Raw genomic sequence first — 14321 nt, forward strand, 5'->3', positions numbered from 1 at the left:
CAGCCCAAGGAGACCTGGACCTTCATCACACCGTATGCTGTCTCCCGAACACAGAGACAGGGACGGAGAGGAGAGGAAGGAGAAGAGCGAGAGGGCATGGAGACTCCTGGAACTGTCAGAGGGAGAGCGGGAGAAGGGTTTGCTGGGGTGGGGTTGCAGGTATGGGCAGTGAATAGATAGTCTAGTGCAGGGCCCTTTGGGTACATCCCTCTTGGCTATTGTTTTTTTGTTTATTTCGGTTTTTGGCCTGCACTTCCTTGAGTAAGTGCTCGGGCTTACTCCTGGTTCTGTGCTCACACCTGATTCCCCCTCCCGAACACAGAGACGGAGTTCCAGGGACCACAAGGGAAGCTGAGAATTGAACTGGGATTATCCTAGTGCAAGGCAAGTGCCTTACCCACTGTACTGTCTCTCCGGCCCACTCTTGATATTGAGGCAGCCAGAGAGAAACACTCAGACAGAACCCCCAGACCCAGCCTTCTAGCCAGAGCAGGACCAGTTGGAAGGACTGGCACTCAAGTCAGTCAGTTCAGCCTTGCTTGGGCTTCAATGCTAGGCTGCCAGCCTCATGGGTCAAAAGAAGGGTGGGTGCCTGAGGACTGTTGGAGTTTTAGGGGGGCCCTTATCCAGAATAGCCTGGGCTTTTAAGGTCCACAGGACTGAGGGATCCCCTGTGGGGAAGTCAGTTGGGGGGACAGCCCCGGTTATAAGCAGGATCTGGGATTTGACAGCAGGCTTTGTGAACCTCATCAGCGATGAGGGCTCTCTAAACCTGCATGCAGATGTATGCAAATGCTAAGCAAGAAGTAGGGCGCCAAGTGGCAGGGGTGGGGGTTGGGGGAAGTGGGGGGATGGAGAGAGAAGCCAGCTAGGAGATGTCAAGGAATGACCTTTGCAGAGCTGGACCCAGGGGCCCCTGCAAGTCCCAATAGGCTTTGGGGCATATGCAGATGAGATGCAAAAGAACACTGGGGACCTCTGCTGGCTCCCTGCAGGATGCAGGTGACCCCAGGGACCAAATTGAGAAGAGGGCAGAGGGTGCTGGGCCCTTAAATAACCCCAGCTGGCATCATCTGAAGGGGGCATGTGCCTCTTATGGAGGGCTCTGGCCCTTGCGCCTTGCCTGGCAATGTGGCTCTAGTGCCTGAGCAGGGAAGATGGGAGTGAGGGCAGGGTAGAAGGGCTGGTGCTCTTGCCTGCCCCCAGAGGGGATTTTCTCCCTGCTATCCCTCTTACTGGGCCTCTGGCAGGCTGCCAAGGACACTTGGTTCCTGGCCCCTGAATGCCCTGTGGGCAGCCTGTCAGCTCCAGGAGGCGATGCTGGGAGCACTGGTGGCTTCACAGGGGCGCACTGCACTAGAGGCTCAGAGAGGCAAAATGCTTCCCTGAGGTCACACAGCCTTTGGTGGGAGGGTGGGAACTAGAGACAGGATGTTCTGCACCCCACCCTGCACCGTCCTGGATGGAGGCCTTCTTCCCTCTGCCACCTGGAGCACAGTTCTGAAGCTCCTGTGTGGACATTCCCTCCATGCTCCCTGGAACCTCCCGGCACTCTGGGCAGTTGAGGCCTTGAGGGGGGTCCTGAGGGCTCTGGCTCAACAGAAAGGTTTTGCCTTTGGTTGGCGAGACTGTGGGGAGCATGGTGAGACCCCACACACGATCCTTCCTGTGTACACCCCACTGCCCTGCTGTGTGGTTGGGGTTCCTGTGAAGTCCCGGAGCACCCGGGCCAGCCTGAGCTCGTTCTTACCCCCTGTGCAAATGACCACAGGCCATTCATCAATCGAACCTTCCGACCCATGTGCCCAGATCAGCAAGTCACTGTAGACTGGTGGAAGGGCAGGAGGACCCCTAGGGTATTTGGAGTGGGTTTCAGGGGGTCTGAGAATGAAGGGTTTCTGAATTCCTTTGCTTAGTGGCCCTTGGAGGCTCCTGCTGAGGGTCTGGTGTCAAGGTGGGAGTTCCTTGAGGTGCTATGGGTAGGGCTCATGCCCACAGCCGCCACGAGGCCCCCTTAGAAAACACAATATTTTGCACACATATGAGGGTCAGTCTCGGGTAGGACTCACAGTTCCATTGGATGTTCAAATAGGTCTAGACTGGAAAGTCTCCACTGCCCACTGGGAAACGTGGCTGGACACGGGGGCAGTTGGTGGAAGCTCCCCAGTGACACACATTGGAGGGAAACCCCGAGTGTCCTGGAGTCAACTCGATGCCACACTCACTCCCAGGGGCTCTGGAGCGATGGGTGCAACTGGGGGCACTTTCTGTCTGTGCACTTAATTAAGGGCAAGTCCCAGGGTGCTGAGTGATTTCTCTTTCCTGAAAAGGGGGCAGAAGGTCCAATAAGTTCGAAACCCTCTGGTCTACAGTGATATCCTGAAATGGTTTTCTCCCATCCTAGCTCTCTCCGCACCACCCTGCATGTCACATGCCCTTGGCCACCACAAGGTGCTGACTAAGGATTTGTGTCCTGGGAAGTGCCCAGTGTGTGGACTGGTGTCCCAGTTCCGCCTCCTGCACCCCATTCCACCAAGGGGGGCTTGTGCTTCTCTCTCTCCTGCTACCTGGGTCTGCTGATAGTATGGGACCCTTTAACCCTGGGCATGCCTGTGGTCAGCGTGGGACCATTCAACACTGGGCATTGGGCACTGGGCTGCCCATTCCCTGTTCCTGTCCCTTCCAGCCCCCCCCCCCCCCCCCCCCCCGTTTCTCCTGAAGTAGAGCAGTTTCAGCTCAGGCTAACAGTGGTGTAAATCTTGCTGCCTCCAACCTTGTCCCTAGGGCTATAGGTTCCTCAGTGCCACCTCAGCACCCAGGGGATTGCTTGTCTGCACCTGTGTATGTATGTGTGTGTGTTTATGCTGTGAGCTCACATGCAGATGTGTGTATGGGCCCTGTCCCCATGCCTCTCCCCTCTGTCCTCTCAGGCCTGTGAATGTGGGTCCCGTGGGAATGCATTGTGGGAGGGTCCCCAGAATACCCCCAGCAGAGCCTGGGTCTGTCCCTCAGTTGTCTTGCCTCCAGGGGGATGCTGACCATCTCCAGATCCTTCACGATGGGTACTTGAACACTGCTCTGGGAAGACAGAAGTGAATGTGACAGAACCCCGGCACTCCGAGCATCCTTCCTAGAGAGGGAGATGTGCAGGAAAAAAGGGCACTTAGGAACGAGGATTTCCTGTGCTGGGGGATGCTTAGCAAGTGGCTGGATGGGAGGGTGGTAAGGGCTGAGCAACAGAAGAGGTGTCTACTAAAGGCTCTGGGAAGGAGCATTCTAGGCCCAGGCCACAGCTGGTGCAAAGTCCCTGAGGTGGGCATATGCTCAGGGGCAGAAAGAAAGTGGGAGTGGGCAAAGTGATACAATGATAAGCTTTTAGTATCTGTATTGCAAACCTTGATGCTGCCTGGTGGTGAGTGTGTGTGTGGGGGCGGGGAGCGAGAGAAACTGGGGACATTGGTGTGGGAAATGTACACTTGTGAAGGGATGGGTGTTGGGACATTATATGACTGAAACCCAATCATGAACAACTTTGTAACTGTCTTTCACTGTGATTCAATTTTAAAAAAGCATAAAAAATACCACAAAAAAACAGGGCAGAAAGTGTGTGTGCTGCTGTGGCCGGGTACCAGCCCCCTGGGACCTCACCTGGCCATGCCCCGGGGCTGCCCGGAGGGTCATGGATGAAGGGTGGTCGGGCATTTGTGAGCTCTGGGCTCCCTCCAGCTGCCAGGGGGAGTGTGGGGGGAGGGGCGGGGTTGTCTCAGGAGTGTCTAAGACCCAGAAAATGCCTTGTTTGGCATCCAGCCCTGAGCCAGCCCCGAGCCAGCCTGGTTGGTGTTGAGAAAGAGGCTGTGAAGCTCAAGGGCACGTCAAGGGCGCGGAGCAGGAGCCCCGTGCGGAGAAGAGGCCAGGGGTCTTAGCCACTGCCAGCCTGTCACTTGCAGCTGTCTCCTGGGATGGCTGCCAGTGACCCGGCTGTACCCACCACCCTGCCCCCCAGCAGCACCGGAGGGACCACCTCCCACTGCTTTGAGGATGAGAGCCCTTGACCCAGTGGGAGGGGCTGGCCCAGGGCCTAGGAAACTGCAGATCTCCTGGTGTGGAGAGACTCCTCTGAGTTCTACAGTCTGCAACTCATCTGTGAGACCTCAGGCAAAACTTGGCTTGTCTGCCTCAGTCTCCCCTTAGGTCAAGGGTGGCAGCCTTCAAACTTGGTCTCTGGGGAGTCAGTCTTCGGTCCCTGCCCTCTGTGCACTCCAGGATGTCAGCTCCTTCCAGCCCTCCACGGGGAGAGCCCTGGTGACATCCCCAACCGCAGACCCCGAGGTGCCTGAGACCCGAGGGGCTGCTGCAACCCTGGTCTCAGGGTTCCATGCCTCTGCCCTGCGTCTCCCTCTCTCTGTCTCAACGAGGAGAGGGGGGCTCCTGGCTCAGCTGTTTCTGGGCTCTGCTGGCCCTCAGCCCAGGCAAGGACTCTGGGCCCCCGCCCAGCATGCAGCTCAATGCCACCCCTTGTCTGCTCACCCATAGAAGCCCAGGACACGGCCCTTTGCCCAGTGTTGGCAGAATCTCCCAGCACCCCCTCCCCGTTTCCCCCTCAGCAGGTAGGGCCGGAACCAGCCTGAGGTAGCTTCTGGTGGTGGTGGTGGGGGTGGCCGGAGATGGGGCTCCCCAGGGGTCCTTGATTTTTGTCCTAGACAATAATCTGGTTTGGGGCTGGTGCAGACAGGACATCAGCCGCAGCTGTTTCTTTTTTTTTTTTTTTTTTTTGCTTTTTGGGGTCACACCCAGCAGTGCACAGGAGTTACTCCTGGTTTATGCACTCAGAAATCTCTCCGGGCAGTCCTCGGGGGACCATATGGGATGCTGGGAATAGAACCTGAGTCTGCCGAGCGCGCAAGGCAAATGCCCTACCTGCTATGCTATTGCTCCAGCCTCCGCAGCTGCTTCTGCCCCCAAATCTCAGGCTTTGTTGGGAGCTCAGGTGGAGACCCCCGTCTCCCAAGGTGGGGAACCCCTCCCAGCAGGGCACAGCTTCTCGAGGGAGTGAGGAACTGGTGGAATGGGGTGGGGACCCCGAGACCCGCATCCAAGCCAGCTCTCCCACGCCCTCCTCTAAGCAACCCTCCAGGAATCTTACGGAGCTGACCTGCTCCCCCTCCCTGGTGATGGACGGAAATAGCACCCGCACCTCGGCAGGGATTGAGGACAGGCCCGGAAGAATCCCTCCGCACTGAGTCCCGTGGGGGCCCCGTTGTCCTAGCCGGGCCTGGAGAGCTTTGAGCTGGCTTTTTTCGATTCTTACCTTCGTGGAAGTCTTTGGCAAGAAAAAAAAAAAAGGTATGAATTTTTACCCCCCTTGGCCTCTCTCACTGTGTTCAGAACTCTGGAGGGTGAGTGGTTTTTCCCGCTCACTCCTTTCCCACTCCAGCTTTGGAGACGGGGAGTGAATCTGAGTGTTCTGAGGTGTGAGAGACCCCTCCCACTTGAGGGTCCCAGGAGCCCCGGAGAGGCAGACCCCCTTCCTCCCTGGGCGCGTTTTCGCCAGTGGGATGCAGCTCCCTCCTCAGCCTAGTTCAGGGTTTCCCAAATCAGTGTCTGGGTGAGGGTTACCTTCCGCGCTCCCTTCCCTGGAGTCCTGGCGCGGAGTGGGGGGGGGGGGGGGGGGGGGGGTTTGAGGGGGAAGGGGGGGTGCTGTGCGCATGCGCGAGGGTCTCTCGGCCCTTGCCCGCTTGTGGTGGCGAGGTTGCTCTTGCCTCCTCCAGCCCTCTCGACTCCCAGCATCCCTTCTCCAGAGGAGAGTGGGGGTTCCGTGGGCAGCTCATAACTGAAGAGAGGAGGACAGGCTCGGTGTCCCTGGGGAGTGGGTGAGGCCCAAATGGTCAAGCCTGGGGGAGGCCAAGAGCCCTGAGAGCCGAGAGCGCTGAGTAGGGTGTGGAGCCGGAACACAGAGAGCCCTGGCTAGGGGCTGGGAGGAGGTTGGGCTTAGCCCTCTGGGAACTGTGCGTGGGGGCTGGGGCTGGCTGGTCGGGGGTCCCTTCCTTTGGTAGATGCTGCACAGCGTGTGGGGGCCCGGTGTGGAGCGGCAGCCGGAGGTGGGGCTCGGACTGGCCGCAGAGCTGAGCGAGGTCAGGATTGGCCGAGCCTTCTGATGGCTCCTCAGGAGCCCTTTCGCAAGGCCTTGCTGTACATGAGGCTAGCAGGGTGGCACCGCCCCTGCCCAGCACCCTGGACAGCGCCGCGGGCCCCCGCTTGGCCAGGCCACCGTGGGGCCTTCCCGCAGCTGTGATGCTGAGCTTCTGTGGACCTCCCTCAACCTCCCGGTCTCAAGGCAGCCCCTGCCCAGCTCCTTCTCTTCACCCAGTGTCAGAGTTGGGCTGGAAAAAGGAGCAAGTCAGGCTGGGAAGGGCCTGTGGGGCTTGTCTTTAAAAAAATTTTGTTTTGGGTTTGGGGGCCACTCCCAGTGATGCTCAGGGGTTACTCTGGGCTCTGCATTGAGGGATCACTCCTGGCATTGCTGAAGGGACCAGATGGGATGCCGGGGATGGAACTAGGTTGCCGCATCTGTGCAAGGCAAACCTTTCCCCGCTGGACTATTGCTCCAGCCCTGGGTTTTGTCTTTTTGTGAGTGTCCTGGGGGCAGGCAGGGCCTGGAGCCATGCAGGGAGGAGCTCACAGCCTGGAGCCACACTGGGTGAGTCCCAGCATGCCCCTCGTAGCTGTCTGACCCTCTCCTTGATTCCTCTGCCCCTGCTAGGTGCAGAGGGGGCCTGGTCGGCCATTAATGCTGTGGATGTGATGGATGAGAAGCAGCTCCCGTCTGCACTGCCTGAGGAATGCGGTGCCTCCCGGAACCCCAGCCTGGAGCCCACAGAGGAGACTGGGATCCAGAATGGAATAGCAGCAAAGAAGGATCTGGGTGGTGTCCACAGCAGCGCAGGCCATGGGCCTCCAAAGGGCCCGGACATGGCCCTTCCCGTCCTCAGCCTTGGCCTCAATCTCACCAACGGCCTAGCCCTGGGGCCGGACTCCAAGGTTCCAGAAGATGTCACAGAGCCCATGCCCTGGAGCGCTGCCGGGTTGGCAGAGGGGGCAGATGCTGCCGCTGGGAGCCTCTCCGCAGACCTGGAGGGCCCTCAGCTGGGGTAAGTGGGTGTCCCAGGTGGCCGCCCGGGTTGTGGGGCCCAGGCCTCATCCTATAGCATCTCTGGCTATTTTTGGCTCTCATAAGATGGGAATTTGGTGTCCCTTTCCTTTGGGGAGTCTGAGCCCCCCTTCCCTTAGTCACTGTGCCATCACAGCTGTTTATGGAGTGACTGCACCTCTGGGGGAAACCTCTGCCCACACCCACGGAGGCAGGGGGCCTGGTGAGCAGGAGGAAGGAGGTGGGAGGGGAGTGTTTCAGGGACCCCAGAGGGGGCTGAGAATGGGAGCAGTGCGTGAGTCTCAGGGTGTAGGGCTGCATGCCCTGGCCTGGACAGGCGGGTGGCGCTTATGTCTGTGAGGGCACCTGAGTGTACAGGAGGGCTTCTGTGTGCCCGGTCAGTGTGTTTGGGGGTACAGGATGAGGTGTGCCAGATGTCCGGGTGGGAATGTGGGTTTGGGAGGACGGGAGCCGTGTGCTGTGGCATGAGTGGGGTGCAGCTGCCTGGAGCACACTATGTGTAGGGGGTTTCCTGGCTGGGAGCCGGGGCGGGGGGAGGGTGAGTATCTCTCCAACCCCGCAGGGGTGTTTGGACACTGAGAAGGTTGTCTGTGCTGCTGGGGAAATCATCTGAGGCTCTGACAGGAGGGGAGAGCCCCCCATGGCCTGTGTCATGGCCGGGGCATCTACTGGGGGGAGCAGCACCCCTACACTCTGCTCCTTTCTTACCCCAGAGGTTGGTGTGGACAAGTTCTGCTCCAGCCCCCTGCCCCAAGGCCTCCTCCCTCTGCCTTCTCTGCAGGAGACCTGGAGGAGACCTCCCGGGACCTGTGGGGCTTGAGGGAGAGTCACTGTAGCTGTCACACACACAGACACACTCTCTCTCTCTCTCTTTCTCTCTCTCTCTCTCTCTTCTCTCTCCCCTCTCACCTCTCCTTTCTTTCTCTCCCTCCTCACTTCTCTCTCTTCCCCCTCACTCTTCTCTCCCCTTCCCTCTCTCTCCACTCTCTCCTCTTTCCCTGTCTCTCTCTCTTCTCTTTCTCTCCCCCTCTCCCCACCACTCTCCTCCCTTCCTCTCTCCCTCCCTCCTTCCCTCCCTCCCTCCCTATCTCTCTTTGTCTCTCTCACACTCTCTCTCTCTCTCTCTCTCCACCACCCCCTTCCATGTGCTTCTGCAGGAGGCACTCAGACTAGATCTTAGGTTCTGGAGGCCCGTGGAGGTAGATGCTTGTTTGTAGGGTAGGGCCTTTCCAGTTTCAGCAACTCGTGGTCTCAGCCAGATCAGTGGGAGGGAGGGGTGTCTATCCTGTAAACAATGGGCCTAGATTGACCAGGTCCAGGGCTCAAACTTGGGACTGCCTTTATTTGTTTATTTTGTTTTGCTTCATTATGTTTTTAGGCCAAACATTATGTTTTTAGGGGTGCTCAGGGCTTCTTCCTGGCTCTGCGCTCAGGCATCCCTCCTGGCCGGGTTCGGCAGACCATCTGGGATGCGGAGAATTGGTTCCAGGTCCCCACGTGCAGGACAGGGTACCCGCTGTCCTGTCTTCTCTCTCTACTTTTAGGCTCACTTCTTGTTTGTCCGCGTTTCTGGCTTTCTCTCTGCTACTCTCCGACTCTGTTGCCTCTTTCTAGTCGTTTTCATTTCTCATCCTCCCCTTTCCTCCCACCTCTCGTTTTTGTCTCACTTCCGGTCTTGCTCTTTTATCCTTTTCTGCTTCCCTGTTCATTGCTCAGGCATCCTGAATCCTCCCAGGCTCGCTCTGTCTCTGCAGGATGCTCTGTTCCACGAACCAACCAACACAACCGCCCACTTTATGTGCTCATGGCCCAGTGGGGGGCAAGAGAGCTGTAGGTTAAGGTAGCACCTCTGTGCTCTAGAGGAAAGAAGGTGGGGAGAGGGGCTTGGCGGAAGCGGGTCCAGCTGCCAGCAGAGTTGTCAGGGACGCAGAAGCTTCAGCTGGGGCTATTCCCTCCCTGCCAGGAAGGCCTCTCTCACCTGGGGCAGCCCTGGGTCGTTAAAGTGTTCTGATTGTGGTGGGCCGGGGCGCGACTGCCTCTGTGCCCACCTTTTGCCCCTTCAGTAGCAGGATTTATTGTGCCTGCTGCTCCATGCTGGGAACACAGAGAGGGGAGAGCCAGAACATCCTGTACACTGTGGGCTGGGAGGGAATGGTGAGGCCTTGAGGGTGTGTGTGTGTGTGTGTGTGTGTGTGTGTGAGTGAGTGAGACCTGCTTCCCTCAGTCAGCCTCACTGAGGGCGTCCTGAAGGCATCTGAGATCTAGAATGGGGTCAGCTCCGTTAGGAACTTCCCAGGTTTGAGGGGGACATGACCTCTATGGCTCCCCTCTTGGTAGGAAGTTTCACCTCCACCCTGCCCCCCCCCCCCCTTAGTGCCTGGAGGAAGGAGCCTCTGTTCATTCCTTCAGACAGTTGATGCTCTTGGAAGTGGGCAGGGAGGGGGGCAGGCCCACCCCAGTCCTCACTGCCATACTCCAGTACCAACCCAGGCCCCGGGGTGTGTTGTCTGAAGAGCAGATAGGAGTGGTCTAGCCCTAAGTGTCACCTCCAGGGCACTCCCCGCTGGCAACGGTGACGGGATTCCCCTCCCACAGGCCGGGTGGCCCCGGGGAGCCTGACGTGCGAGACGGCTTTAGCGCCACATTTGAGAAGATCGTGGAGTCGGAGCTGCTGCGGGGCACCCAGTACAGCAGCCTGGACTCGCTGGACGTCCTGAGCCTCACAGACGAGAGCGACAGCTGCGTCAGCTTTGAGGCTCCTCTCACACCCCTCATCCAGCAGCGGGCGCGGGACAGCCCTGAGCCTGCCCTCGGCCTGGGCATGGGCGATCTGGGGCCTGAGGGAGATGTGGGCCTGGCCGTTGGCGGGTCTGGCGGCGAGCTGGGCAGTCCCCTGCGGCGCTCCATCTCCTGCAGCCGCTCTGAGAACGTCCTGAGCCGTCTGTCCCTCACCTCCGTGCCCAACGGCTTCCACCATGACGACGAAGACGATGATGGACTCCAGGACCCTGGCAGGGAGGAGGAGGATGAGGAGGACGAGGAAGGAGACAAGTTGCTGAACTCGGTCAGGTGAGCCAGGCCCAGGCTGGGAGCAGGGACGGGGCGGGGAGCATCTGAGGCCCAGGGGCATATCATTGAACCCATTCTCCATGCCCAGACACCCCCATCTGTCAGTTCTCCGAGATCTGCCTATCCTGGGCGGGGGGGGGGGGGGGGGGGGGGGCACCGCCTCTCCTGGCCCTGCTACCTTCTCACTTGAGGTGTTCTTTGGAGAAGCTGGCTCAGTTCCCTCCTGCTGCCGGGGTGCTGCCGGTGCGCGGCTCCTTGCCCTGAGCACCTGTCCCCTCTGTCTGCAGCGAGCCGGGCCTGTCGGACTCAGACTCCGAGTTAAGCAGCTCAGAGGGGCCGGAGCCCACCAGTGTGGACCCTCTGGCTAACGGGTGCCCGGGGGTGAGCGAGGCAGCCCGGCGGCTGGCGCGGCGTCTCTACCACCTCGAGGGCTTCCAGCGCTGCGACGTGGCCCGGCAGCTGGGCAAGAAGTAAGTGTTGGGCGAGGGCTGGTGTTAGGGCCCCTCCTCCTGCCCTGTCCTCATTCCTGGCCTTGGCCTAAATCTGTTTCCTTTCTGGGCTGCCTGGGTGCAGGCTGCTTGCTCGTGCTCGACAGGGAGCCCCCCTGGGGCTGGGGGAGGAGGTCGGGACTGGTTTGGGGCCCCAAGGTCGGTGAGGACAGTGCCTAGGCAGAGCAGGGGTGTGGCCCCCCAAACTGGAAAAGGACTCCTATCTCGGGGTGTCTGGTGGGAGCGGAGCAGCACCAAGGCCTGGCTGGGGTCAGGGGCTTGATGGGTGAGTGGCAGGAGTTGGGGGGTGGGGGGACTGTGAGGCTGTGACACCCCTGCCTTTGCCTGCGGCACCGTGGGAGGTTCCCGGAGGCGCCCAGAAAGCTCAGCGGGATGGGACTGCGCCTAGGCTGGGGAGGTGCTCTGCATCGCACCCTCTTCTGTCCCCCAGAAATCACTTGGATGCCCCCATTTTTCTTGCTGGGCTGTAACCCCCAACTTGATTACATCTAGGAGCCTAACCTAGTCCCTCACTAGGAGAGTTTCTCCTCTCCATCCCAGGACTGAGTTCTCTCTCCCCTTAGAAACCAATACCACCCCCCCCCCCCACCACCACCACTCTCACTCCCTGCAATCCCCCTCCCCCTCTGCCTGACTCCCTTCTTGGTTCTCTTGGGGCAGGCACCCTGGTTTACAGTTGGTTCTTACATAAATCTCCCTGCGCCTGCCCTCCACCAGTGCCCACTTCCCTTCACTGTTGGTCCCGGTGTTCCTTCCCCCATTACTGTCCTCCTCTCCTGCCATTCCAGCTCCCTGCCCCATGGTAGGCGTCTTACTGAAGACCAGTTCTGGGTTTTGGTTGCTTTTGGGCATTTGTTATTCCACTGTGTTGTTCTTGATATCCCACTTAAGAAGAGAGATCCTTCTGTCTGTCCCTCACCAGCACGATACTCTCCAGATCCATCCACATAGCTGAAAATTGCCCGATTTCATCTCTTCTTATAGCTGAGTGGTATTCCATGATGTATATATGCCATGGCTTCTCTGTTTACTCGTCTGTTCTTGGACCTCAGGTTTGTTTCTGAATTTTGGCTCTTGTGACTAGTGCTGCAGTGAACATAGGGGTGCAAACGACTTTTCTGAATAGAGATTTTGGGCCCTTAGATAGATACCAAGAAGTAGAATGGTATGCTAGGGATTGAAACCAGTCGACTGCATGAAAAGCAAGCACTCTGCCCACTGTACACTGTCTCCAGACTTTCAATTCCTTTTTTTTTTTTTGAGAAGAGTTCATATTGTTTTTATGAAAGATTGGACTAGTTGACATGCCCAGCAGCCCTGAATGAGAGTCTCCCCCACGTGCACACCAACACTGCTTGTTTCTGTTCTTTGTGGTATGTGCCAGTCTTCTGGTGTGCGGTGATATTTTTTGCATTTCCTTGATAAGTGACATAGAGCATTTTAAAATATACCTTTTGGCCACTTGTTTGTTTTCATCGAGGAAAGTTTCTTTTCATCTTCCCCTCCCTCCCTTTCCCCTCCCCCTCCCTCCTCCCCTTCTCTTCTTTTTGTTTTGGGTTACACCCAGTGGTGCTCAGGGCTTATTCTTGACTCTGCACGCAGGCATCATTGCCAGCAGAGCCTAGGAACCATATAAGGTGCTGGGGATTGAACCTAGTTTGGCTGCATGCAGGGCAAGTTTTTTTACCCACTGTAGTGATCCCTCTGCCCCAAATTTTTGGTGAGGTTCTACTAATGCTTTATATATCTTGGTCTCTCTCAGGCTGTGAGGTGTCTTTTTTGAATCTGGTCATATTTCTTTTACACTGCAGATGCTTCTTAATTAGATGTAGTCCACCCTGCTTATCTTTGCATCCATTTGGTTGGCCAATGGCATTGAATCATTAAAGAAGCCCTCTAGATTCATTGTCATAAAGTTTTCTACCTATGATTTCCTTTATACAGTTTATAGATTCAGGTCTAATATCGAGGTCTTTAAACCATTTTGATTTGACTTTTGTGCATGGTGTTAGAAAGGGGTTTGAGTTCATTTTTTTTTTATGCATGTGACCACCCAGTTTTCCCAACTGTTTGTTGAAGAGGTTTTTCTTGCTCACTTAATATTTCTTGCTCTTTTATCAAAGTTTAAAATTGTCCATATACTTGAGAATGTGTCTCTGGACTTTCAATTCTATTCCATTGATCTGAGAGTCTGTCCTTATTCCAGTACCACAGTTTTGATTACATAAGCTTTGTAGTATAGTTTGAAGTTGAGGAAAGAGAAACTTCCCAGCTTCTTTTTTCCTAGAGTGCTTTGACTATTAAGGGTTTTTTTAAAATTAGTTTATATAAATTTTAAGTGTTTGATCTATGTTTTAAAAAAAATGTCATGGGTATTTTTATGAGACTGCATTGGATCTGAATAATGCTTTGGGCAAGGTTGTTCTTTTGACAATATTAATCCTTCCAATCTACGAACAGGAAATGTGTTTTCTTCTTTTTTTTTGGACCACACATGGCTGTGCTCGGGGAATGTTCCTAGATCTGAACTCAGGAATCACACCTGGTGGGTTCAGGGGACCATATGGGGTGCCAGGGGTCTAACCCAGATCAACCACTTGCCGTAAGCCCCCTTACCCCGCTCTGTACTATCACTCTGGATCTGCTTTTATTTCCTTTAGTAGCATTTTGTACTTTGTACATTTGTATAAGCTTTCGCCTCTTTTGTTAAGCTAATTCTTAAGTACTTGATTTTTCTGAGGCACAGTTGTGAATGGGGATGTTGTTTAAAAATTTTCTCTCTTTTCTATTTCATTATTTGCATATGGAAAAGCCATGGCTTTCTTCAAGTTGATTTTGTAGCTTGCCACTTTGCTGTACAAGTCTATTATTTCTAGGAGCTTTTTGGTAGAGTCTGTAGGGTTTTCCATGTATAGTATAACATCATTTGCATATAGTGGGAGTTTGACTTCCTCTTTTCCAATCTGGATATCATTAATAGCTCTCTCTTACCTAATTCTATGGGAAGAACTTACATTACTACATTACTACATTGAATACTAGTGGTGGGAGTGGATAACCTTATCTTGTGCCTGAACTTAGAGGGAAGGCTTTAAGTGTTTCACCATTGAGTATAATGTTTATTATGGGCTTCTGGTAAATGGCTTTAACTATGTTTAAACAGTTCTTTTAAACCCAATTTTTGTTTTGTTTTTGGGCCACACCTGCTAAGGGTGTTTATACATCCACATCTTCATAATCTACTCATCTGTCTTTGGACATCTAGGTTATTTATTTATTTATTTTTATTTTTATTTAATTTATGTATTTTTATTTTTTAAATTTATTTTATTGGACAAACTGGCAAGCTACCGAATGTAATCTGCCCACACGGCAGAGTCTGGCAAATTCCCCGTGGCGTACCCAATATGCCAAATAACAACGAAGGTTCTCATTCTCCTAACTCTGAAAGAGCCTTGAATATGGCACTTTTTAAAAAAAAAAATATCAGGGCTAGGATGAAGGAGACGTTACTGGGGCCTGCTCGAGGCAATCGACAAATAACAGGATGGTCGTGATTCGTGATTTTTATGTAG

General features: G+C 55.5%; 1 protein-coding gene across 1 annotated transcript in view; it reads left to right on the top strand.

The window, feature by feature from the left end:
- The window catches only part of PSD2 (pleckstrin and Sec7 domain containing 2), a 49693-nt gene that overhangs the window by 2720 nt on the left and 32652 nt on the right, over positions 1–14321 (top strand). Inside the window, exons 2-4 of the mRNA XM_056124830.1 lie at positions 6761–7148; positions 9764–10237; positions 10525–10707. Of these exons, the coding sequence (XP_055980805.1) occupies positions 6802–7148; positions 9764–10237; positions 10525–10707 (1004 nt within the window). The 5' untranslated portion in view covers positions 6761–6801. The remainder of the gene's footprint in view (positions 1–6760; positions 7149–9763; positions 10238–10524; positions 10708–14321) is intronic.

The sequence above is a fragment of the Sorex fumeus genome, unplaced genomic scaffold (genome assembly GCF_029834395.1).
Source record: "Sorex fumeus unplaced genomic scaffold, SorFum_2.1 ptg000051l, whole genome shotgun sequence".
NCBI classification, from domain to species: Eukaryota; Metazoa; Chordata; class Mammalia; order Eulipotyphla; family Soricidae; genus Sorex; species Sorex fumeus.